At 40.0% G+C, this 26,036-nt stretch overlaps 1 protein-coding gene across 3 annotated transcripts in view; it reads left to right on the top strand.

Moving 5' to 3' along the window:
- LOC126183396 (leukocyte tyrosine kinase receptor) overlaps positions 1-26,036 on the top strand; it is a 974,779-nt gene that overhangs the window by 665,764 nt on the left and 282,979 nt on the right. For all 3 annotated transcript variants that reach the window (XM_049925358.1, XM_049925343.1, XM_049925351.1), the window contains exons 14-15: positions 11,858-12,014; positions 17,367-17,546. In XM_049925358.1, the coding sequence (XP_049781315.1) occupies positions 11,858-12,014; positions 17,367-17,546 (337 nt within the window). The remainder of the gene's footprint in view (positions 1-11,857; positions 12,015-17,366; positions 17,547-26,036) is intronic.

Below are 26,036 nucleotides of genomic sequence, written 5' to 3'. Positions count from 1 at the left end.
CAAAATGAAGCATGTTATCATTGAGATTGCATCAGACTGATACCCTTAGCAGGCAGCCAAAATGCAGAACTTTGTGACTGCATTGCATGATGTTACCTACTAGATCACAAGCAGATACAGCAGTGTAACAGTCTGAGTAGAAGACAACACTTCCTCATACTACAATTCTGCCAGATCATGCATATGTCTGAATTTAGAATTTTGTGGGGTGGCCAATTTTTGTGCTGTAGAGTGTACCTAGTAGAACAGCCTGTGATGGGTGGGGCTTTCCATGGAATACTGCCTCTGTAAAGAAACTTCTAAAGATGCAGCACTACTATTCAGTAATTATAAAGTAAAGCGTAGAATTATAGATAGACAAATGATAAATGAAATATATATTACTGTTAAAATGGCAGTATGTGAAGTGCTCAACATCTGTTGTGACAGAATCTTATCAAAAGAGCTTTCACAAAATCCAAAGAAAATCAGGTCATATGTAAAGTCATGAATAACACAAGAACTGAAATTGTTGGTAACAAAACAAAAGTAGAAATTTCTCAACATCATTTTCAAAATATTCCAGTACAGACATTTTAGTGCTGCTGCTCTAGTTTAATTCTTGCACCACTAAAAAGATGAGTGGTACAGATTTTATTTCAGTGACTTTGAGAAACTGCTGAAACTGCTAAAATTTGCCAAGGCCCCAGGATGTGATGGAATTGCTGTCAGATTCTACACAGATGTTGGAGCTGAGTTAGCTCCTCTTTTAACCATAGTATGCTGTAGATCCTTCAAACAAAAGAATTGTGCACAGTGGTTGGAAAAAAGCACAGGTCACATCCATTTACCAGAAATGTAATGGAAGTAATTGACAAACTGCTGTCCAATATCAGTGATGTACATCTGCTGTAGGATTTTAGAACACATTCTGAACTCAAATGTAATTAGGTATCTATTGGCTGCTTGCCTGGAGACAATTTTTCATAGGGTATAGTGACTAGTTGAAGTTTATTTTATATGTCAGTTCATTCCTTTATATCTCCTTTATCTGACAATGGAAGATTTTGTGAACTGGTGTTTTTTATTTATAGGGGGAATCAATAAGTAATGCAACACAGTTTTTTCTTGGCCAGTTTCAGTTGAAAAAAATGCAGAATTTGTTCAGGGACATCATGGAATATTCCTGCTTCAGCAAATATAGATTCGTGAAGTTCCATTTGGTGGTCGCACTACACATAGCCTTGAAAGTGTCATATGTAACCGAGGTGCTTTCCAAGCAGAGAGGTTATCATTGAGTTTCTTTTGGCAGAAAACCAGAGCATTGTAGATATTCATAGGCATTTGCATAAGATCACATAAAACTGTCTGATCTCCGGTTTGCTGTCGGGTTGCACACAGCTGTCACTTTTGCAGTGTTAGAACATGCGGACACTCCCATTTGAGGTGATTGATGGATCGAAATCAAATACCTCACTGTTCAACTGGCTGTCTCTGTTGGTAGTGCTGACACACTTGTCCATTGGTACTCAAAGGTGTGTGCCTGCTGGGTTCCTCACTACCTAACAGAAGATCATTCTACAGCACGGACTGTGCACCTTCAGACTTCCATCTCTGTGGTCCAATGAAGGATGCATGCTGTAGGAAGCAGTATGTGGATGATGTGGACGTTATCGATGCTTCAAGACATTGGCTCCTATGTTAATTGGTAGAGAAGTACCATGCAGGCATACTAGCTCTCCCTGTAAGGTGATGTAAGGCTGTTGGACTGAACTGAGGGTATGTTGAAAAATTGGGTTTTGTAGTCCGAAGAGTGGGGTATAAATGGTGTATTGAAATCCTGAACAAAACAAACCTGCTTTCAGAAGCAAACTGTGTTGCATTACTTATTCAACACTCCCTGTATATTATCATGTAAAATTGCATCCTGCACAGTAGGCCACATTTTTGCTGATTGTAAACACTGTCTGATATCAACTGATTCTCATGATAAGTGGTAATTAAAAGTTACATTTTATTGTGAACAAGTTAACACATTCTGCAGTTACGTGAGTGCTGAGTTCATTTTAAGAAGAAATAACTAAGTATGTATATACATCATATGCCTGAAGCACATTGCTAATTTTTGTGGTTTTTCAAGACAAAAATCAAAAGAGTATGTTCAACAGGCAACTTACATAAAACTGTCATATGGATGTACCACCCACTTCTGTTTTTGAAATTAATTGTGTAGCCTCTCAATACTAAAAGCTCAGCTGGGTTTGAAGGTGTTGCCAGTCAAAATATAAAAAGACTTGTTCCTACATAATAAGCACTATCATTTTTGAATCTTTTTTGAAATACATAATACATTACTGGGGGCATTATTCCAGAAAACTTGAAACAGTTTTTTTCAGCAAACTGTATTAGGGATTTTCATTGTTAGAGAATTGTTTCAGTTGCCAATTTATGCAAGTAGCCTTGTAATTCTTCCACCATAATTCATGTTTCAATTACTGCCAGTCCTTCACTATCATACCTAACTACTTGTTTTTTTCATCATCCATAATTTCGACAGCTGTGACTATTTAGTGGGATTACATCAAATGTGTTCACTATCAGGAATCTCCATTGTCCTGTTAGTAGACTAGTTGTACATTACATGTCACTCCATGCTACACATTTATAGTTCATATGTTATATGAATTAAAAACAGAAGAGTCAATGGAAAATCACTCATACAAAAAACAACACTATTATTGATATATAAAATTTTAGTTTTTCTTATTTTTAAGGGAGTTTAACAGAATAATTATACAACAGAAAAGATTATGTCTGTAGTAGCTTTCCTATCTATGGGGAACCAGTTCTGTTATTGATTCTGAGAAAGAACAACATATGCAGCTTTACACATTATGTAAAAATTATTTAATAGGATAGATAATAAACATACTCACCAAGTAGCAGCAGAATACACACATAAAAGATGGTTGTAATTGGCAAGCTGCCAGAGCCAGTGGCTCCTTCTTCAGGCAGAAGGATTGAAGGGGAAGGAAGAGTGGTCAAGGAAAAGGACTGGAGAGGCCTAGGAAAAGGGGTAGATTTTGGGAAAGTCACCCAGAAGTGCACATCAGAGGAGAAATACCGTACAGGATGAGAAGGAAAGACTGGTTAGTGGGGACTGCATTGAATGAGATTTGAAAACCTGAGAACTTAAAGGTGGAAGACAGGGTAATCTGCTGACAGAGATTACTGGTTAAACATCATGCATGAGTTAATAAAAGTGAAAAGCTAAGTGCATTGTACGTAACAGAGGTGGGAGGGGGTGAGGTGAAAAATAGATTGGAAAGACAATGAAAGATGTAGAAAACTAAAACGGAGTGAAGCAAAGAGTAGTTATAGTAAAGAAAAGCTGAGACAGAAAAAATTAATGGGAATTAAGGCCAGGTGGTAGGTGAGAACCAAGGACATGTTGTTTTGCTAGTTCCCACCTGCAGAGTTCTGAGAAACTGGTGTCTGGGGGAAAACTCTAGATGGAGCATGTGATGAAACAAGTGCCAAGGTCACGAATGTCATGTTGCCAAGCGTGTTCTGCAACAGGATATTGCAAGTTGCCAGTATACACCCTCTGCCTATGCCGATTCATGCTAACTGATAATTTAGTGGTAGTCATGCTAATGTAGAAGACCAGTGTTTACGTGACAGCTGGTATATGACATGTCATTTTGCAGGTGGCTCTCCCTTTGATAGTATATATTTTGCCAGCTACATGGCTGTTTAGGTGGTAGGAGGGTGCACAGGGCAAGTCTTCCAGCAGGGACCGTCATATTGGTAGGAGCCATAGGGTAGGGAGATGGGTGCAGAGGGAGCAAAGGGTCTGATAAGAATATTGCAGACATTGGGAGGGTGACGGAAAGCTATTCTAGGTGTGGGGGGCAGAATTTCAGACAGAATAGAGCTCATTTCAGGACATGATTTTAGGAAGTCATGACCCTGTTGAACTAGCTGATTAACACATTCCAGACCAAGATAATACTGAATCACCAGTGGTGTGCTTCAAAGTTGTTTTTTGGAGGGATCAGCAGTACCAGGATTGGATGTGATGGCCCAATAAATTTGCTTTTTAACTAGGCTGTTGGGTAATTATGTGCAGTGAAGGCTGAGGTCAGAATGGTGGTGTATTGCTGTAAGGAGTTTGCATCTGACAAAATATGTTTACCTCAGATGCCAAGGCTGCATGGGAGGGAACGTTTGATGTGGAAAGAATGGCAACTGTCAAAATGTAAGTACTGTTGTTTGTTGGTAGGTTTAATGTGGACGGAATTGTGTAGCTGGTCTTTGGTGAGGATGAGATCAAAATCAAGGAAAGTGGCATGAGGTGTGGAATAGGATCATGTGAAATTTAATTGGGAGAGGGTATTCAGAGATTCCAGGAATTTTAGCAGGTCAGCCTCACCATGGGTCCACATGGTAAAGATGGTCTGGTACCAAGCACCTCGGGTTTTGAATCCGTGCCAGACGGCATGGACCTCGATTACCACTAGAGGTTTCTGCAGCCATCGCGCCATAAGCCATGGATGCACAGTGTGCTACTTTGCTTATTTCTGTGTATGAGTGGACGTTGTTGATTCCAGGAGGTTTTCACTTGTGACCCTGTTGCTTCTTGTGTGTTGTTGTTCTTAGTGTCTGCTCAGTTGTTCGTCGTTGTTCATGTCCGTCTGGTTTGTTTATTCACGGGCTGTGCCTGTTCGGTCCCACCGCATTTTTGTTCATGGCCAACCCCACAACCATTCCGGTCACAGTTACAACATTTGGTGACGAGGATGTGAAGGTGGTAGTTGTTAGCATGGAGGTGAAGCTGGTCTGTCTTCTGGAGCAACAGCAGCAGCTCATGCAGCAGCAGCAGCAGCTCCAGTTAGACACCTTGCAGCAGTCGCTGCGGTTGCTAATGGACAAAGTTGATGCAAGGGACGCACTACCACAACAGCTTCTGAGTCCTTAAGTGTCCGATGCTTTCCCATTTCCGCTTTCATTCCCCCCATTTAATGATGCTAAGGAAGACTGTGAAACATACGTACATTGGCTGAAGCAACATTTCATGGCTTTTCAAGTCACAGATGACTCCATGCAGCAGTCGTTGTTTTTGTCTTAGGCCTCCCCAGACATGTTCTTTCTTCTCCCATCTGCCGACCACCACAGCACCATCTGGGGCATTTTCACCCTACGTGCAAGTTTCAGGGGGGAGGGATCTGGTTCCAAGTGCTGCGGGTTTCGAATCCGTGCCAGACGGCATGGACCTCGTTTACCACTAGAGGTCTCTGCAGCTGTCGTGCCATAATCCATTGCTGCATGCGCTCCTGGCCTGTGTATAATGTGAGGGCGCCATGGTGGAGGCACATGGTACCAGCGGCCAATAGCAACGTACCGTATCATGTATTTAAGCGCCTGCCTCTCACTCAGTGAGGCAGTCTGATATTCGCGTGAGTCTCTGATATCTCGCCTACTGACAGCGTGTTACTTTGCTTATTTCTGTGTATGAGTGGATGTTGTTGATTTCGGGAGATTTTCGCTTGTGACCCCATTGCATCTTGCGTGTTGTTGTTCTTAGTGTCTGCTCAATTGTCTATTGTTTGTATCCGTCCTTTCCTCTCCATCCATTTCATTTGTTCGTGGGCCACGCCCGTTCAGTCCCACTGCGCTTTTGTTCACGGCCAACCCTGCAACTGTTCCGTTCATGGTTACAACAGATAGTATCAGTGTATCTAAACCAAATTAGGGGCTGAAGACTTATGGATCCCAGGAAAGCGCCCCCCCCCCCCCAAGTGACCCATGAAAAGGTTGGCGTAGGAAGGAGCCGTTCTGGCTCCCATGGCTGTACCCCTGCTCTGTTTTTAAGTCTGCCCCTCAAAGGTGAAGTAGTTGTTGGTAAGTAGAAAGTTGATTAAGGTGAGTAGGAAAGATGTCATAGGTTTGGAATCAGTTGGGCACTGACTGAGGAAATGTTCAGCAGCAGACAGTCCATGTATGTGGGGGATTATGTTGGTACAGAAGGGGGTGGCATCGCCGGCTGCTGTGGCCTAGTGGTTCTAGGTGTTTCAGTCCGGAACTGTGCTGCTGATACAGTTGCAGGTTCGAATCCTGCCTCGGGCATGGACGTGTGTGATGTCCCTACGTTAGTTAGGTTTAGGCAGTTCTAAGTCTAAGGGACTGATGACCTAAGATGTTAAGTCCCATAGTGCATAGAGTCATTTGAGGTGGCATCAATGGTGACAAGCAAGATGTGTGGTGGTAGTGGGATGGACAAAGATTTCAGACAATCTAGTAAATGGTTGTTATCTTTGATGTAGGAGGGGAGTCTTTGTACTATGGATTAGAGGTGTTGATCAACTAAGGCAGATATATGTTCAGTGGCTGGTTTGAAGCCAGCAGCTATAGGACGACCAGGATAATAGGGTTTGTGGATCTTAGGAAGAAGGTGTGTGGTTTGGGCGGTGTGAGAAGTTCTGTGGATTGAGATGTTAATCCTTGTGAGGGACCTGAGGTTTTAAGGAGGGACTGCAGATCAGTTTGAATCACAGAGATGGGATCTTGATGGCAGACGCTGTATATAGAAGTGTTAGATGGCTGGTGTAGACCTTCACTAACATATTCCTTTCAGTCAAGTACCACAGTGGTAGATCCTTTGTCTGCTGGGAGGATAATGATGGAATATAGAGCCTGGAGTTCTGCAGAGAACAGGATAGGGTCATGTTGCAGGGACCCGAGTAAGGGTTGTGAAGCATTGTTGGATGTGAGGAATACTTGGAAGGCTTGTAAGGGATGATTCTGAGGTATTGGTGGTGGATCAAGTTGGCATTGTGGTCTGTACTGTTCAAGGCAGGGTTCAATGTCTGCTTTGTGGTTGGAAAGGTTTTGGGATTGGGTTGCAAAGTGATATTTCCAGTGGATATTACATGTGAAGGAATGTAGGTCCTTCACCAAAGCTGCATGATCAGATGCAGGTTTAAGGCTGAAAGTGACGCCCTTAGATAATACAGATAATTGTGGAGGGGAGAGGCTTTAGATGAGAGGTTAATGACACTGTATTGTTGTGACTTGTTCTTGGGATTATGGGTTATTCTTGGTCTGGGAGGCAGTGGTGAAGGCTGCGGGATGTTAAGGAGGTTGACCAAGCTCAGTTTGTAGGAGAGGAGTGGTGGTTGATGGTGTGGCTGTTTAGTTAGCTGCAGAGGGACGGGAAGGGAAACACCACTGTTTGGATAGTTTAGGGGAAGGTGGGATAGCTTTTTGAGGTGAAGTCTGGCATGCTGCTGCAGTTTGGAGTTGGCTTGGCAGATGATACCATTCAAGGAAGTGTGAGGGGGCAGATAAGTGCAGGATATTGTAGAAGGAGAGAAGTCTGGTAGAGTGGAAATTGGCTGATGAGGCATATAGGTCACAGGTTAGCTGGTCAAGAGCAAGAGACTGCTGAATTTGGAAGTGTAAAAGAACCTGGTGTAGGTTAGGATTGCATCAAGAAACAGGGACTTTCAATGTTAGGCCTTTTGGAGTAGCTCCAAGGGACAAGCAGGTTTCAATAAACAGAATGTGGGATCTTAGTTTTAATAGTGCAAAGGCATGTTTTTGAAAAGAACAGAGGTAATAAGAAATTGGAATCATCATGACAAGAGGGGACACTTTGGAGACTTAGAAATTCTGGGGGTAGCAGAAAATAAATAAGTAAATAAGCAGATATATAGAAAGATAGAAAAACGGAAGAAAAGCAAGGAAAAACATCAGAAAAATTAGAAACATTCATACGAAAATCATTAATCAGAGAAAATGAGTGGGTGATCGACATGATACGAAAAAAGTTATTGAAAAAGAAAAAAATTGATATGGAAAGTTGTGAAAACAGAGGAAATTTTAAAAACTGGGTGAACAGAAAGCAAAAGTCATAGTAGTAAATGTAAACTACGTAGCTTGGGAATTAAAATGATATAAGAGATGGCAATAAAAGTCAATCAGAGCAGTTTGCCAAAAAACAAAAGCACGAAAACATGAAAGAATAATGTTTAAACAAGATAAGTGGATGGTGGAAAAGAAAATAGCTGTCAAATTTGCGAATAAGCTGGTGAAAGACAATCAGGAGAAGGCTATGCAGTGTAATGAGCTGTAAATTGTATGCAAATTCATAAATAAAAATGGAATTTATATGTTGTTGTTGTGGTCTTCAGTCCTGAGACTGGTTTGATGCAGCTCTCCATGCTACTCTATCCTGTGCAAGCTTCTTCTTCTCCCAGTACCTACTGCAACCTACAACCTTCTGAATCTGTTTAGTGTAATAATCTCTAGGTCCCACTTTACGAATTTTTACCCTCTCCGCTTCCCTCCAATACTAAATTGGTGATCCCTTGATGCCTCAGAACATGTCCTACCAACCGATCCCTTCTTCTAGTCAAGTTGTGCCACAAACTCCTCTTCTCCCCAAATCTATTCAATACCTCCTCATTAGTTATATGATCTACCCATCTAATCTTCAGCGTTCTTCTGTAGCACCACATTTTGAAAGCTTCTATTCTCTTCTTGTCCAAACTAGTTATCGTCCATGTTTCACTTCCATACATGGCTACGCTCCATACAAATACTTTCAGAATCGACTTCCTGACACATTTATACTCAATGTTAACAAATTTCTCTTCTTCAGAAACGCTTTCCTTGCCATTGCCAGTCTAAATTTTATATCCTCTCTACTTCAACCATCATCAGTTATTTTGCTCACCAAATAGCAAAACTCCTTTACTACTTTAAGTGTCTCATTTCCTAATCTAATTCCCTCAGCATCACCCGACTTAATTCGACTACATTCCATATCCTCGTTTTGATTTTTGTTGATGTTCATCTTATATCCTCTTTTCAAGACACTATCCATTCCGTTCAACTGCTCTTCTAAGTCCTTTGTTGTCTCTGACAGAATTACAATGTCATCGGCGAACCTCAAAGTTTTTATTTCTTCTCCATCGATTTTAATACCTACTCCGAATTTTTCTTTTGTTTCCTTCACTGCTTGCTCAATATACAGATTGAATAACATTGGGGAAAGGCTACAACCCTGTCTCACTCCCTTGCCAACCACTGCTTCCCTTTCATGTCCCTTGACTCTTATAACTGCCATCTGGTTTCTGTACAAATTGTAAATAGCCTTTCGCTCCCTGTATTTTACCCCTGCCACCTTCAGAATTGGAAAGAGAGTGTTCCAGTCAACATTGTCAAAAGCTTTCTCTAAGTCTACAAACGCTAGAAACGTAGGTTTACCTTTCCTTAATCTAGCTTCTACGATAAGTTGTAGGGTCAGTATTGCCTCACGTGTTCCAATATTTCTACAGAATCCAAAATGATCTTCCCCGATGTCGGCTTCTACCAGTTTTTCCATTCGTCTGTAAAGAATTCGCGCTAGTATTTTGCATCCATGACTTATTAAACTGATAGTTCTGTAATTTTCACATCTGTCAGCTCCTGCTTTCTTTGGGATTGGAATTATTATATTCTTTTTGAAGTCTGAGGGTATTTCGCCTGTCTCATACATCTTGCTCACCAGATGGCAGAGTTTTGTCAGGACTGGCTCTCCCAAGGCCGTCAGTAGTTCTAATGGAATGTTGTCTACTCCCGGGCCCTAGTTTCGACTCAAGTCTGTCAGTGTTCTGTCAAACTCTTCACGCAGTATCATATCTCCCATTTCATCTTCATCTACATCCTCTTCCATTTCCTTAATATTGTCCTCAAGTACATCGCCCTTGTATAGACCCTCTATATACTCCTCCCACCTTTCTGCTTTCCCTTCTTTGCATAGAACTGGGTTTCCATCTGAGCTCTTGATATTCATACAAGTGCTTCTCTTTTCTCCAAAGGTCTCTTTAATTTTCCTGTGGGCAATATCTATCTGACCCCTCATGAGATAAGCCTCTACATCCTTACATTTATCCTCTAGCCATCCCTGCTTAGCCATTTTGCACTTCCTGTCAATCTCATTTTTTTCGCCTGCTTCATTTACTGCATTTTTATATTTTCTCCTTTCACGAATTAAATTCAATATTTCTTCTGTTACCCAAGGATTTCTACTAGCCCTCGTGTCTTTTTACCTACTTGATTCTGTGCTGCCTTCACTACTTCCTCTCTCAAAGCTACCCATTGTTCTTCTACTGTATTTCTTTCCCCCATTCCTGTCAATTGTTCCCTTATGCTCTTCCTGAAACTCTGTACAACCTCTGGTTTAGTCAGTTTATCCAGGTCCCATCTCCTTAAATTCCCACCTTTTTGCAGTTTCTTCAGTTTTAATCTACAGTTCATAACCATTATATTGTGGTCAGAGTCCACATCTGCCCCTGGAAATGTCTTACAATTTAAAACATGGTTCCTAAATCTCTGTCTTACCATTATATAATCTATCTGAAACCTGTCAGCATCTCCTGGCTTCTTCCATGTATACAACCTTCTTTTATGATTCTTGAACCAAGTGTTAGCTATGATTAAGTTGTGCTCTGTGCAAAATTCTACCAGGCAGCTTCCTCTTTCATTTCTTAGCCCCAATCCATATTCGCTTCCTGTGTTTCCTTCTCTCCCTTTTGCTACTACCGAATTCCAGTCACCCATGACTATTAAATTTTCGTCTCTCTTCACTATCTGAATAATTTCTTTTATTTCATCATACATTTCTTGATATATGCAAATAAAAATGGACCCGTCTATAAGCACAGAAATCAGTACGATAAAAGATAAAGGGCCAAAGTGTTGATTAATCTTAGTAATACAGATAAACAAATGGATTACCACATAAAGTAGAAAACAGACGATAGTTTGAACAAGACAGACAACAACAAAGACTGAAAAGAGGGTTAAATAAGAAGGAGTGATGGCTACATGGGCTAATATAACAATGAAAACAGTCAATTACTGGCGAAGTTATTTAACAGGATAGATAAAAAACCTACCACCAAGCAGCAACAGAACTCACACATAAAAGATGGTTGTAATTGGCAAGCTTTCGAAGCCAGTGGCTCCTTCTTCAGGCAGAAGGGTTGAAGGGGAAGGAAGAGGGGTGAAGGGAAATGACTGGAGAGGTGTAGGAAAAGTGGTAGATTTTGGGAAAGTCACACAGAACTGCAGGTGAAGAGAGACTAACCGTACAAGTTGAGAATGAAAGACTGATTGTTGAGGACTGCATTGGACGAGATTTGGGAACTAGCAGGTGGGAACTAGCACTAATTAGCAGGTGGGAACTAGCACTACAAAATGTCTGTGGTTCTCGCCACCCACCTGGCCTTAATCTACATTACTTTCTTGTGTCTCAGCATTTCATCACTGTAACTACTCTTTTCTTCACTCCATTGTAGTTTTCTACATCTTTCATTGTCTTTCCCGTCTATTTTTCACAGCCCCTTCCCACTTTTGCTACATACATTGCACTTAGCTTTTCACTCTTATTAACTCAGGCATGATGTTTAAGCAGTAATCTCTGTTGCATGTTCTCCTGTCTTCCACCTTTAAACACTCAGGTTTTCAAATCTCGTCCCCAACAATCAGTCTTTCCTTCTCATCCTGTACACTAAGTCTCCCCTGGCCCGCAGTTCTGGGTGACTTTCCCAAAATCTACCCCTTTTCTTGGACCTCTCCTGTCTTTTTCCTTCACCCCTCTTCCTTTCCTGTCAACCCTTCTGCCTGAAGAAGGAGCCAGTGGCTCTGAAAGATTGCCAGTTACAACTGTCTTTTACGTGTGTGTTCTGCCGCCACTGGTTGAGCAGATTTTTCATCTATCCTATTAAATTATTTTACACGTATGACTAATCTCATAAATGTGCTCCTGAACAGAAAATGAATAATTAAAATATTAATTGTGTGCATGACCAGTATTATGTAATTTCAGCTTAGGAATGGTACTGAAGGAAGGCCAGTACTGATAGCAGCTGGTGGTGGTGGTCTTGGACGAGAGTCTTCTGGCACTCAAGGCAGACAGCATGGACATGGCATTAATTTGAGCAGGAAAGCATTCTCTGGAAAAGAACACAACACTACAACTGCTGGTATGTACTTATTATTTTCATAACATCATTAAACTCATAATTTATATTTCCCTGGTGTTTTAAGAGCACTTCATAGAGAGAAATGTTGTCATGAGTTTCTATCTGTCTTGACACACACACACACACAGTAACAGGCTTATTTGACATCTAAAAAAAATTGCTTCTTCTTATCCTTCTTTATAGCTGAGGTCATTAAAGCTTACTTATGTCATGAGGTGAGGGTATAGGATAATGATGATACTGATCAGTCTATCAAGTGAAGATATAAAGTTAGGTATTCTCAACATGAAGCTTGGTTTGAACACAACAGTGTTTTATGGGGTACATTACTATTTTGGGTTGTATGCCCTGCCCTCTTCTGACTTTGCAGTTCACTTACTCCACAGAATGTAGTTGCTTTATAGCTCCAGTATGTGCTAGGTCTTTCTGTTGTTCACCTGTATTCCACTTCTTAGAGTCAAATCCATTCTGTACATCCCCTGAAACTTTATCGTGAGCTCTTATCTTTTCTTATAGTTACATTTGTCTTTCCACTTATTTCACTTTTCCTCTCTCTCTCTCTCTCTCTCTTATTCTATATTGCTGTATTATCTTTCATATAGTTTTATTCCTCCTCTCTCTTGTTTTTAGCTCTCCCTTCCACTTGTCTGTTCCTACCCATCTTCATTTCATCCAGTTTTCTTATTCATTATGTCTCCATACTATGACTTTTTGTCAACTCCTTATTTAGCCTTCTAGCTCCACAGCTTTTAAATTCTCATATGTAGCTGCTGTATCATTGTTAAATTTTCTATTGCTCTTCTCTGCCACACTTGCCTGAGATGAGGATCTGCATCACTCTTCAAAAATTTTTCAAAAAATCATTTTTTTTTCGCCAGAGTAGGCAAGTTAAAGACTTTGTAAATTAATGAATTTGCCAGCTTTAGTGTAGATGTCTCCATTTGGTGGTATTTAGCAGGCAGACATTCTAAACTGTAGATTCCCTTTGCTTTGATATCTAATTATATTTTTCATCTGAATAATGCTTTGCAATTGCTTTTTCTGAACTTATTAAAACTTAGTAACCCATTTTACCTGTAATTATAAGTTGTCTCTAAATGTCATGACATCAGTGGTATTTTACTGAATTTTCCACTATCTTATGTTTACTTCTTGTGATTGAGCATCAGATAATGTACAAAATGTTTTCATCTTCTCTTGCAAATAAGTATCTAGTTCACATGGATTGAGCTGTTCCCTCTAACAGGACATACAATTAAAAAGTCTGTCACTTGACTAGCAGTTTTTTCATTCTAAATTTGATACTCCATTGTTATTCAATGAAAAATTTTGTTTTTGTTATGTAATGCCACTGCATTACTGGATAGTTGAATAAATATATTTTAGACTCTGTTAATATACAATTTAAAATATTACTTAGCTCAAAAAATGGTCACTTACCATCACTCTGCTAGCGTTACTTGTGTGGGTTATATTCACGCTATGACTAATTATAACAAATGCTTAGTTGCTTGCTTTTATGATTACAAATATGCTTCGTACACAACTAATAAACCTGATCTCTGAAGATTTCCACATGGAAGGTGATATCAGTGACCATGAGGCAATTGTGGCAACAGTGATCACCAGAGTATGAAGAGCAACTAAAACAAGATTTCCACATGGAAACTGATATCTGTGACCATGACGCATTTGTAGCAACAGTGATTATGAGAGTATGAAGAACAACTAAAACAAGTAAAAAAACATGTGTTCAACAAACAAGGTAAAGAGGTAGTAGTGTCACATAACAATAAGGAATTCGAAACATTTAGAGCTGAAGAGGAGCATGTAGAAGAACTGTGGTCAGTTTAGAAGAACAGTTGACCATGCACTTGATAAATATGTACTTAGTCAAACAGTTCATGATGTGAGGGACTGTTCGTGATACACAGTCACTTTAAGGAAACTTCTGAAGAAGCAGAGATTACTGCATAATAGGTTTAAAACAAAGCATGAAGCTTTAGATAGGGCGATGCTGAATGAAAAGCATTTGGCTGGAGCCTTCAACAACTATCGTGGCAGAATGTTTTTGAAGGATATCTTGCATAACCCAAAGAAATTCTGGTCATAGGTACAGTCTGTTAGTGGCTCAAAAGTTAGTGTTCTCACACTCATGGAGGAAACTGGAACTAAGATTGGTGGCAACAAAACAAAAGTAGAAATGCTGAACCCCGTTTTCAAACATTCCTTTGCAAAAGTAAATGCAGAGTATTGCTTGAACATAATACTTGCTACATAAGTGAAATAGATATTAGTATCAGTGGAGTTTTCCAGCCTGCTTGATGTCACATATAAGATCTTGTCTAGAATTATCTTACAAGAACTCAGGAACAACTCGACCAAGAATTTGAAGAATATCAAGGAGCATTCTGTCCGGGAAGAAGCTGTTCAGATCAAATTATCAGCCTTAAGTGGATCATGAAACATCAAAGAGTGAGAAACAAGAGGTTGGCCACCACTTTTGTTGACTTCAAGAAAGCATATGACAGTATCCATCGTGAGTCATTACTTAAAATCCTCGCTGAATTTGGATTGCAACTGAAACTCATTAGTCTTATTGGACTCACCCTTAAGAATACTAAATCAAAAGTTAAAGTCAGGGGGAAACTATCTGAATCATTTGAAATCCGGACAGGACTTCGACAGGGGGATGGCCTCTCACCACTACTATTTAACTGCGCACTGGAGAAAGTCCCACCTGAGTGGAATAAGAAATGTCAACCAAACATCAAGATTGGCAGAAATATCAAACTCAATTGCCTGGCCTTTGCTGATGATCTAGCGCTGCTTGCAAATAGTGTGGAAGAGGCTAAACACTAAATTGAAGAACTTGAAAAAATAGCAGCAAAAGTTGGACTTTGGATCTCGTTTGAAAAGACAGAAATGATGCCATCCTTCAAGGTTGAAGCTCCAGCCATTACAGTGAATGATAACAAACAAATTAAAATTGTAATTAAATTCAAATATCTTGGGGAGGTTATAAGTCTGAATTAAAATGAGAAAATGTCAGTAGAAAGCAGAACAACTAAACTGAAACAAGTGCCACACATCACCTGGCCAACATACAAGAAGAAATGTCTCTCGATAAATGCAAAACTCAAGACACTACCACTCTGCTATTAAACCTGAAGCAACCTATGCTAGTGAAACACTGTTGAAGATGAACACCAAATCAACCACAGACAAACTACAGAAGGCAGACAGAAGAATCCTTAGAACAATTATAAACAAAAAAAATACCAAGTAGAGGGACAGTGGTGACTATTACCTAACGAAGTTGTATATCAAGAAACTGAGTCAATAATTGATACAATGTGGAAAAGGAGGGTTCCTTTTTTCCGCCACATTTCCAGACTACCAGGAACCAGGCTACTGAAACAACTGTTCACCTGCTTTTGGAAGTAAGACCAAGAACAACTGGTTCAAAGAAGTCCAAGGTGATTTAGATGAGTTAAGCTTGACAATGCAACAAATTGAAGGCAGAGAAGAAAAGAAGATCCTGATACACAGTGACATGAGATTTAAACTAAAGACATTTGCATGCAAAAAATACACCATAACAGAGGAAGAAAGGGCAGCCATGTCAGAAAGGATGAAGAAGTTTTGGGAGCAGAAGAGGAAAGCCAAATCCACACCTAGTATTAAGACTTAAATGTATATGGATTGAATAAAGTGCTCCAATGTGGGCATAAAATATGTAAATAACATCAGTGGAGTTTAAAAACAGTTGAAATTGTTAATATTGAACAACACTCCAGGGCCCAGTGGGATCCCTATCAGATTCTATACCAATTTTATGGCTGATTAGTCACTCTTTTAATCATAATCTACTGTATGTCCCTCGAATAGAGAACACTGCCCATCAGTTGCAAGAAGGCACAGGTCACACCTGTCCACAAGAAGGGTATAAGAAGTGATCCACAAAACTTCTGTTCAGTACTGTGACACCCATTTGTTGTAGAATCTTCCAATATATTCTGAGCTCAAATGTAATGAGATATCCCAAACAGAATGACCTCCTCCATGCCAACCAGCATGTATTCTGGAAACATCAGTCATGTGAAATTCAGCTTGCACTCTTTTCACATAATATCCTGAAAATCATGGGTCAAGGCAGTCAGGTAGATGCAATATTTTTTGATTTCCAAAAAGCATTTGACTCAGTCCCAACTTATGTTGCATATCAAAAGCATGGATGCATGAGATATCAATTAAAATTTGTGACTTGACTGAGCATTCTTGGGAAGGAGGATGCATCGTGTAATTTTGGATAGAGGGTGATTGACACAAGGAAAAGTAACTTTGAGTGTACTCCAGGGAAGTTTGGTGTGATCCTTACTTCTCAAGTTGTCTGTTGATGACCTTGCAAACAATACTAATGGTAACCTCAGACATTTCGCAGAAGATGCATTTAACTCCAATGAAGTACCGTCTGAAAAAAGCTGCACAGTCATTCAGATCTTGATAAGATTTCAAAGTGATGAAATGATGATACTATCTTGCTTTAAGTATTCAGAAATGCAAAATTGTTCACTTCCACAAAATGAAAAAATGTGGTATCATATGACTACAGTACCAGTGAGTCACAGTTGGGGTCAATCAGCTCGTACAAATAACTGGGTAGGGACATAACATGGAACGATCACATAGGACAAAGGTAAAGCAGGCAGGCAACTTTGGTTACTGGGGAAATGCAATCAGTTTACTAAGGAGGTTGCTTACAAATCTTTTGTGTGACGCATCATAGAATATTGATAAGCACAGAAGGGCAGCACAAATGGCTATTTTTTTACCCATGAGAGAATATCACAGAGATTCTGAAGAAAGTGAATTGGTGAACACCTGAAGATAGATGAAAACTGTCCAACGAAAACCTGCTAACAAAGTTTCAAGAACCTGCTTTAAATAATGAATCTAGGAATATACCACAACCCCCTGTGTAGTCATCATAAGGACAAGCTTATATTAATTTCAGTGCACACAGAAGCTCATAAACATTCTCCACATACTCTATATGTGAATGGAACAGTAAAATGACCTAATAACTGGTACAATGGGAAGTACCTTCTGTTACACACTTCATTGTGGTTTGACTAGTATGGCAGCCGATGTACATATAGGCTACTTCTCTCTACATATTATAGTCACAAACATTTTCACTAATTTAGTAATTATGACATGCTATACATCAATAAAAAATGCTTGTCTGTTTGCAGAGTTAGTTGCTTATAGAACTGACCAAATAATTGCTTATGTGCTCAACTGCATATCATTCAGCACATAATACTGCATAAAATCTTTTTTCTTCAGGTGCTGGTGGTGGCTGGAGAAATCACACAGATACAGGAAACCCCTTCACTGGAAGGTCATTGATCCACGGTGGCCGTGGTGGTCGTGGATGTTCTCATGTTTATATTAATGAAGGATCAGGTGGTTTTGGAGGAGGTGGCAGTGGCTGTCGTGCTGGAGGTGGTGGTGGTGGCTTTGCAGGTGTGCTCCATGAACTCAAAAATAGCAAACTTTGTTCTGTTCCAAATTGTGTAGATTATTTACAGTGGCATTTATTAGATGCTTACTTTTCATTTTTGAAACACATCAAATTTCAAATTTTCTTAAAGATTCCATATTCAAATTTAGGAAAATTAATATGCATTGTATATTTAAGATATTATGTGGAAGAGATGTAGATAAACAAGACTGACCTTTTAGCTATGTTTGCAGGCAATGTCCTTCCTTACAACCAGTAACAGGTACATAGTATGCAAGAATATGAGTGAGCCTATGCTCACACACACACACACACACACACACACACACACACACACACACACACACATTAAGCTACATTTTCCTGCAACTAAAGTTTGGCTAGTGCAAGGGATTATGTTGGCATTGCACTATGAATATTGTTACTAGACAAACAGTTTATTGCTCATTCTCATCAGATCCATAATAAATACTGTACAGGTAAAGTTTTGTTTCAACTAATACCATTCTGCCATTAAATAAATCACTTTTATTCATTTCAAAAATGTTACTGTCCACGAACTATTGCCTCACAGATGCTGCTTGTCATGCTGATACAAACATTCATCATCTCCAAACTGTTACTCTATTGTGTGCAGTACACAGTGCTGTAAAATGTGTTCATATCCTTCTGCATTTTCTTGGATGCAACAAGGGTAGCACAACCTAACCTTGAGAAATATCCCACAGTGTAACACCACCCCCTCTGTACTTCACTGTTGGTACCACATATAATGACAGGTAATGTCTGACAGACATTCACCAAACACAAATCTTCCTGTCAGATTTCCACAGGGTATAGCATGTTTTATCACTGCAAATCAATCATTTTCAGTCACTCCACTGTGCCCTGGTGTCACTCTTAGCACTGACTACAGAAATGTGTGGCTTAGAAATGTTTTTTTGACTTCTTTAAATGCCAGTTTACATTCAGTGACTCAGTTACACAGTTTTTACTTTTACTCATTTCTTCTTGTTTCAAACAAGCCTAATTTGTAACATGCTTGTTCAAATGTGTTGCTTTGATCTTTGCCCATTACTGCCACATCCTCTGCCGATGTAACTCCTCCCTTTCTTCTGTCCAGGGTGTACCTTTCGTTCGAGGCTTTTCCTAAAATCCTCAGACTTCCTTCAGGATACGTCTCACAGACTCTTTCTGTTCTGGAGATCAGTTATTCTCAGTTCTTTAATGTCATTTTCAGTTTCTGTCAGCCAAGTGGTGTGAACCTTCTTGTTTTGCCAGAAGGTGTCCAGATGGTTGTTCAATCTGTTGGAGGCGCTCTTGCAACATTGCTATAGAAAGCTACCCTTCTTTTTCTTGCACAGTCAGAGATCCTCTCGATGTTTGTAGAGCTCTGAGATATGTCACCTTCTGAATTCCCCATGTTCTCCTACTGGGCCTAGGATCTTCCTGAGGATTCTCCTCTCTCTGACTTCCAGTTTCTCCATCAGACCTCTCTGGTTCGTGGAAAGACATTCCATGGCATACAGGGTTTCTGGTCATATGACTGATGTGTATTCCAACTTGATGACTCTCATGGATAATGAAGTTTTTTTCTCATAAGTTTGGTTCAATTCATTCGCTGAGATACTCAAAGTTCTCAGTCCTTTTGATGTTTCCCTGGTGTAGTAACATCTCTCTATTAGCTTCTTTGATCTTGGTGAAGAGCTCAATTTTCTCCAGCGACACTTGAAGACCCAGTTTGGCTGCCTGTTTTCTGAGGCAGCTTACCTGCATTGTTGCCATTTGAAGAGAATCATCAGTCAGTGCCATGTCATCTGCAAAAGCCATGCTATCTATAGTCAGTCCTTCGTTCTTATGGCCCAGGTAGACACCACTCTAAAAACCCAACTTGGTCAGTCCCTTGTGCCATTCTCTCCCACGTTGTCAAGGACACAGTTTGAAGAGAAGTGGGAAGGGTCCATCCCCTTGTCTCACTCCAGTTTTTACCATGAAGCTTTCTGAGATCTCACCTGTAAATTTGAGTCAAGGTTTCTAGAATGAATCTGTGCATTTTATTGTCTTCTCCTAGTTTCTAGAGTACATTTTTAAGTGTTTCTCTATCAATGGAGTCATAGGTATTCCTGAAATCAACAGAGGTGAAGGCCACCTTGCGGTTTCTCATCTTGGAGTATTTGTGTGTGTGTTAACTGGGGGCCTAGAATGATGGAGAGGCTCCATCCCTGCCACAGCCATAATGGTCCACAACCCCACAATGACTAGCACAGTACACTTCACTCCTCTGCTGCCTCACATTGAACCACTCTTTCAGGGTTATTGTGTGGTTCAGCTCCTGGTGGACCCTCCAGGGAATGTCTCACATCAGATGAGTGTAACCCCTATGTTTGCATGGTAGAGTAATGATGGTGTACATGTACGTGGAGAACTTGTTTGTGCAGTAATCGGCGACATAGTGTAGCTGAGGCACAATAAGGGGAACCAGCCCACATTTGCTGAGGCAGATGGAAAACTGCCTGAAAACCATCCACAGACTGGCTGGCTCACCGGACCTGACACAAGTCCGCCGGGCAGATTCATGCCAGGGACCAGGCACTCCTTCCATTCCGGAAGGCCATGCATTAGACCACACAACTAACCAGGCTATGTGTTAGTACAGTTTTAAGGTTGAGGATCTGTTCAGCACAGGATCAGGCCCCCCTAAAGCCTCCCTGATATTCTCCCAGATAACTATCCAGTAGATCTTCTGCTCTTGTCAGTAATGTCTTGGGGGGAATCCTGTATGTTACTGGGACAAGGGAAATTTCACAGTAGTTCTTCAGATCAGTAAAATCTCCCTTTTTGTGAAGCGGATGAATCAGAGCCATATTTCAATCAGATTGTAATTTCACTGTTTTGCAGATGCCCTGGATGATCTCGGTGAGCAACAACAGAGGCCCCTTCAGCTGCCTTATTATTCTTTAGAAATTGAATGATTTGTCCAACTTTTTCCACTGAAGGAGGCATTGAATACAGGTTTGGTGCAGTTTGTTTGTAGTCAGTCTCTCTGCTGGGTGGATCACAGTTGAGTAGATTTTTAAAGTACTGAGCTAAGAGGTGGCAGTTGTCCTTGTCGTTAAAAACCAGTTTGCCTTGCGAGTCTCTGAAGTAGAGACTTGGCAGATTGTATTTTCTGAGTGTCTGCCTGAAGCTTCTGTAGAAATCTCTGGAGTTATTCTTAGTGAAGATCTCTTTGATTTGGGCTAGATGGTTTTGTGAGAAGGTCCATTTTGTTCCTCGAATTATCTTAGCTGTAAGCCTTCTTTGTTCCAAAAAGTTCTCTCAATTTTTTCTTGGTTTTCTTACAATTACACTTCCCCCAGAGTGTCTGTCGTTGGGCTATTGCATTGTCACAGTCTTCATTCCACCATGGATGCTTCCTTCTTCTCATGAGGGGGGTGAGTTTGTTGGCCGTCTGCACAATAGTATCCTTCAGTTGGTCCCAGCTGTTGAAATCTATACTTTTCAGTCTCTGGCTTACTTCTTGTCTGTTCTTTAGTTGCTCTACGCCAAATCTCACCATCCTGGAAGTTGTTTGTGCCATAGTGTTTCTAGGCTGGAGTCTTATTTTGATCTTTGAGAGATATGGTCTGAGTCCAGATTGGCACTTCTTAATACCTTCAGGTTTCGTATTTCCTTTTGAGATTTTCTTGAAATGGCCACATAATCTATCTGAAATTTACCCAAGTTGGTGTTAAGTGACATCAAAGTTTTCTGCTTCCTAGGCAGGTGTTTCATGACCAACCCAAAAGTCCTACACAGATCCACCCATTGTGGTTGGTTCTCATATATCCCAAATAGTTGCCCACTATATTTCTATACTTTTTCTCTCTTCCCAGTTGGGCATTGAAGTCACCAAGCAGTATGATGGTGTGTATCTCTGGAACATTAGAGAGAATATCTTCTAATCTTCCCAGAATTTGTCAGTTCTGTCTGGATTATGTCTGTTGTCCTGGTTGGTTTGGACATGTATGTTGACTATGTTGTAGCCCTTGTTAGTGCATTTGAGGGAGAGGATGGATACATGATTGCTTTGGAAGGTGAAGTCAATCACCGAATCCAGTATCTTGTGACTGATTATAAATCCTGTACCTAAGTGGGGTACGTTGTTCATTACCTGCTGACCCACTTTTTCTTTGAGGTTCTGTACCCTTGGGACTTGAAGGCACTATCATCCATGAATTTGGTTTCCTGTACTGCTGTCAGTACTGTGTTGTGTTAGTGAATCAGTCAGATGTTTCAATTTACCCACTTTGAGCAGTGAATTGTGAAGAAGCTTTACCATCTTGATCTGAGTTTATATGCAGTGATTTCAGGATGCTCTGACTCATCCTCAAAGCATGTTGATGTGGACTCCCCAGAATCTGAAGGTCTACCAACATCACCTTGGGTGACAGTGGATTGGTTACCACCTGGGGCAGTGCATTCAGCAAAATTTTCCTACCTGCCCAGTTGAAGATTATTCTTCATGGGACAATGGTGAGCCACTGTCCAAGATACTACCCAAGTTGTTAGCTTGAGAGGCTTATTATTTGGGGTTCTCACCCTTAGACAGGTTGCCTTCACTATGGCTAAGGAGCTCTGTCCACCCCTCTCTTTACTTATGACAAGGGATGGTAGGAAAAAGGGCAAGGAAGGGACAGGATGATGATAGGAAAATGTGGACAGATAGGCCGCTGTGGAACACATTTTGTCTGGCTCCTACCCTTCGGCCTGTCTGGCTTGGGTGACCCTTCTGGTCGCGAAACCACTGCCGGCATAGCCCTCCAGATCCAGAGGATGCAGACCTCCTCATCAACACTGACAGTGCTTTGTTAAGGTGGTGTCTCCTGTACACATTATATATATATATATATATATATATATATATATATATATATATATATATATATATATATATATACCTAAAAACAAAGATGATGTGACTTACCAAATGAAAGTGCTGGCAGGTCGACAGACACACAAACGAACACAAACATACACACAAAATTCAAGCTTTCGCAACAAACTGTTGCCTCATCAGGAAAGAGGGAAGGAGAGGGAAAGACGAAAGGATGTGGGTTTTAAGGGAGAGGGTAAGGAGTCATTCCAGTCCCGGGAGCGGAAAGACTTACCTTAGGGGGAAATAAGGATGGGTATACACTCGCACACACACACATATCCATCCACACATATACAGACACAAGCAGACATGGATGGATATGTGTGTGTGTGTGTGTGCGAGTGTGTACCCGTCCTTTTTTCCCCCTAAGGTAAGTCTTTCCGCTCCCGGGACTGGAATGACTCCTTACCCTCTCCCTTAAAACCCACATCCTTTCGACTTTCCCTCTCCTTCCCTCTTTCCTGATGAGGCAACAGTTTGTTGCGAAAGCTTGAATTTTGTGTGTGTGTTTGTGTTCGTTTGTGTGTCTGTCGACCTGCCAGCACTTTCATTTGGTAAGTCACATCATCTTTGTTTATATATATATATATATATATATATATATATATAGGGAAAAATTCCACGTGGGAAAAATATATTTAAAAAGAAAGATGATGAGACTTACCGAACAAAAGCGCTGGCAGGTCGATAGACACACAAACAAACACAAACATACACAAACATAGTCTTCATCCTAATGCCTTTGACACATTTTGCTGTTGGCAGATGCTTGTTTGTGCACGGTGTTTTGTTGTTGTAAAAGTCGCATTTCCTTTGCAACTGAAGTTTTATTTATCCCACGCCCCCCTCTTGTCTATGTTTTATTGCTGCAGCATTATTCTGCAGTAGTGTATGTTTGTGTTTGTTTGTGTGTCTATCGACCTGCCAGCGCTTTTGTTTGGTAAGTCTCATCATCTTTCTTTATATATATATATATATATATATATATATATATATATATATATATATATATATATATATATATATATATATATATATCATTTCATTATATGTATTCTGCTCTGGATGTTTCATTACTGAATTTATAACAACATTTGAGCTTGCACATTTATACAGAAAAAAATCCCAATCTAGACAGAGATGGCACAGGTGAGAGCACAGTTAAATGTTTTTTATTGTCCTGCTTGTATAAAAATGACATAGACAAGGTGTACACACCCTGGGACAACCAGAATATCTGGGGAGAACCCAGGATTTTTTTTCATCTGGGAGAAAACCAGGGACTTTTTGGAATTCCAGGAATTTTTCTTTGTTTTAGTTTTCAGTTAAATTTTTATATTTTTATTATCTTGCCTGGTAACAACTGGTACCCTGACAAAGTATATTACTGTATCCCACTACTGCAGAATAATGCTGCAGCAATAAAACATAGACAAGAGGGGGGCGTGGGATAAATAAAACTTCAGTTGCAAAGGAAATGCGACTTTTACAACAACAAAACACCGTGCACAAACAAGCATCTGCCAACAGCAAAATGTGTCAAAGGCATTAGGATGAAGACTATGCAATATTTTGTAACAAGAAACTGTTTCTGACATGACATCACAACTGTTTACATTTGGTTCGTTTGAGCAGTTGCCAGTGGGCTCAGACACGCTCATGGTTGAGTCACCTATGAACAGCACCTTCTCCCACTTCTGGCTATTTCAAGTTTGGCTGTTTGCTGCATGAGCAGTAGCAGCAAGCAGCTAGATGCTAACTAGAAAAAATTTTCTGGCCCGCCCAACCTGCCAGATTTGCACATGTGCAGAGCAGTCTGAAATATTGTGGGGAGGGTGAATAGTGGCATATAGATGGATGAGCAAATAATGGAAACTGATTAATAATTGCTGCTTGAATAATTAAAAAAATTAATTGGAAAGAATAATTGAAAGAAATTGGAAGGTATGCATATCCTGGGTGAACTTTAACTGATACTAATACCAACAGACCTTCAGTGTCAATACATTAAAGATCGGTACTCATTGTTTAAGTTACATGCTTCTTCACGTTAGTTCCATTGTGCGCTGGGCTGATTATGATGATGCTGATACAGGATTGCACCTCTCCTGCTTGCGCAAATTCCTCTTGTCCATTTCAGACCTCGTAATGCAGGATTCTCGGTGCAGACAAAATGGTGAACAGACAGGTATAATTGATGTAAATCTAATACTAACTTAAAACGAAGTCTTCGTAGATTAGTGTAGAGTGGCTCGATGGCTACTAATACCTTTTTCATATATTCAACCATGTAGTCATTCACTTCAGTGTGCAGTCAAGCTATCACAAAACTTATTTAATGTCATGTGTGCATCTCTACTTGCCTTATAAATCTGAAAGATAAATTGTATTATAGGGGTGGTATGATCTCTTATTCAGTTTGCCACTTATACTGTACTTGCTTGTTTACCTGCAGCAAGACTTTTCTGGTCAATGAAATATAATTAGTGAATGCACTTTCAATACTTAAATTTGTAAATATTGTACAGACAGTAAACGCCCATTCATCCGAAATGATCGTGACTGTGACCAGTTCAGATAATAAAAATTTTGGATAAACTGACATCCCCCTGTTTCCACGCGTGAAACACCCTGAATTTCATCAGTAATTCAAAATATGATTGTAAAATGTGCATAGGCTATGTAGAATGTTATTGATATGGTTGTCAATAAGCCTGCATGTTTTTGACTCAAAAAATTGTGTTGACATGTTAAAAGACTTCAAAACCATGATTGAAAATGCAAAGTTTTTAAATGCTGAATAATAAAGCTCGTTTATTTTGCATTTTTACAGAAAAAGTCTGCCTTATTTGCCAGAAGGAAAAAAGGGAGTTTTAGTTTCATTACTTACTCTTTTGAATAAAAAATAAACCACTGTACAAAATTATAAAACGAATCTAGAGATTACTGAAAGGAACAAAAAGCTCGTCCAGAGGAACTTTAAAGTAAAAAAACAAAAAGGTTTTGAAGTTGTAGGATGCTTCATTAGAATTTATTTTTTGGTCAAAAAAGTCTGTAATAGTTATTTGTTTATGGGCTTAAGAAACTTTCATTGTTTGAATATATCTCCAACATTGAGAACAAATGGTTTTGGGATAAGACACCTCCTCCTGTTGGCTGATGTACTCCAGGGCAGGTTGGATCATTTCGTAACCGACTGTGTGAGAAATATTTCACTCTGCTTCGTCATCAGAGGCATATTCTTCTGAAACTTTTTGATTGGTCACAATTTGGACAATTTCTTCCTCATCAAATAAAAAAACTCATTTTCCATTCACTCTTCAATGTCTTCAAAGTTTGCATCTTCACAGCATGGTAGGTTCTCCAGTAAATTTACCAAAATTACATCATTTTCATCTATTTCTAGCAAGCCAGCTTGAGTTTCCTTGTTGCCTCCTTCTTCCCACCACTGATGAGTTGCCTTATGATCTAAGAGTTTTTACCAAGACCTTGCTTGTTTTCCTGTCGGCCTTTGTCCCACTTCTGTGTGTGGTCACATGTGTTCAATGGATTTGGCAGTGTTAGTTGCAGAGGA

Source organism: Schistocerca cancellata, chromosome 1, assembly GCF_023864275.1.
Source record: "Schistocerca cancellata isolate TAMUIC-IGC-003103 chromosome 1, iqSchCanc2.1, whole genome shotgun sequence".
NCBI lineage: Eukaryota > Metazoa > Arthropoda > Insecta > Orthoptera > Acrididae > Schistocerca > Schistocerca cancellata.
Note: the sequence above shows the minus strand (reverse complement) of the source record. Positions and strands in the feature narration are given on the sequence as shown.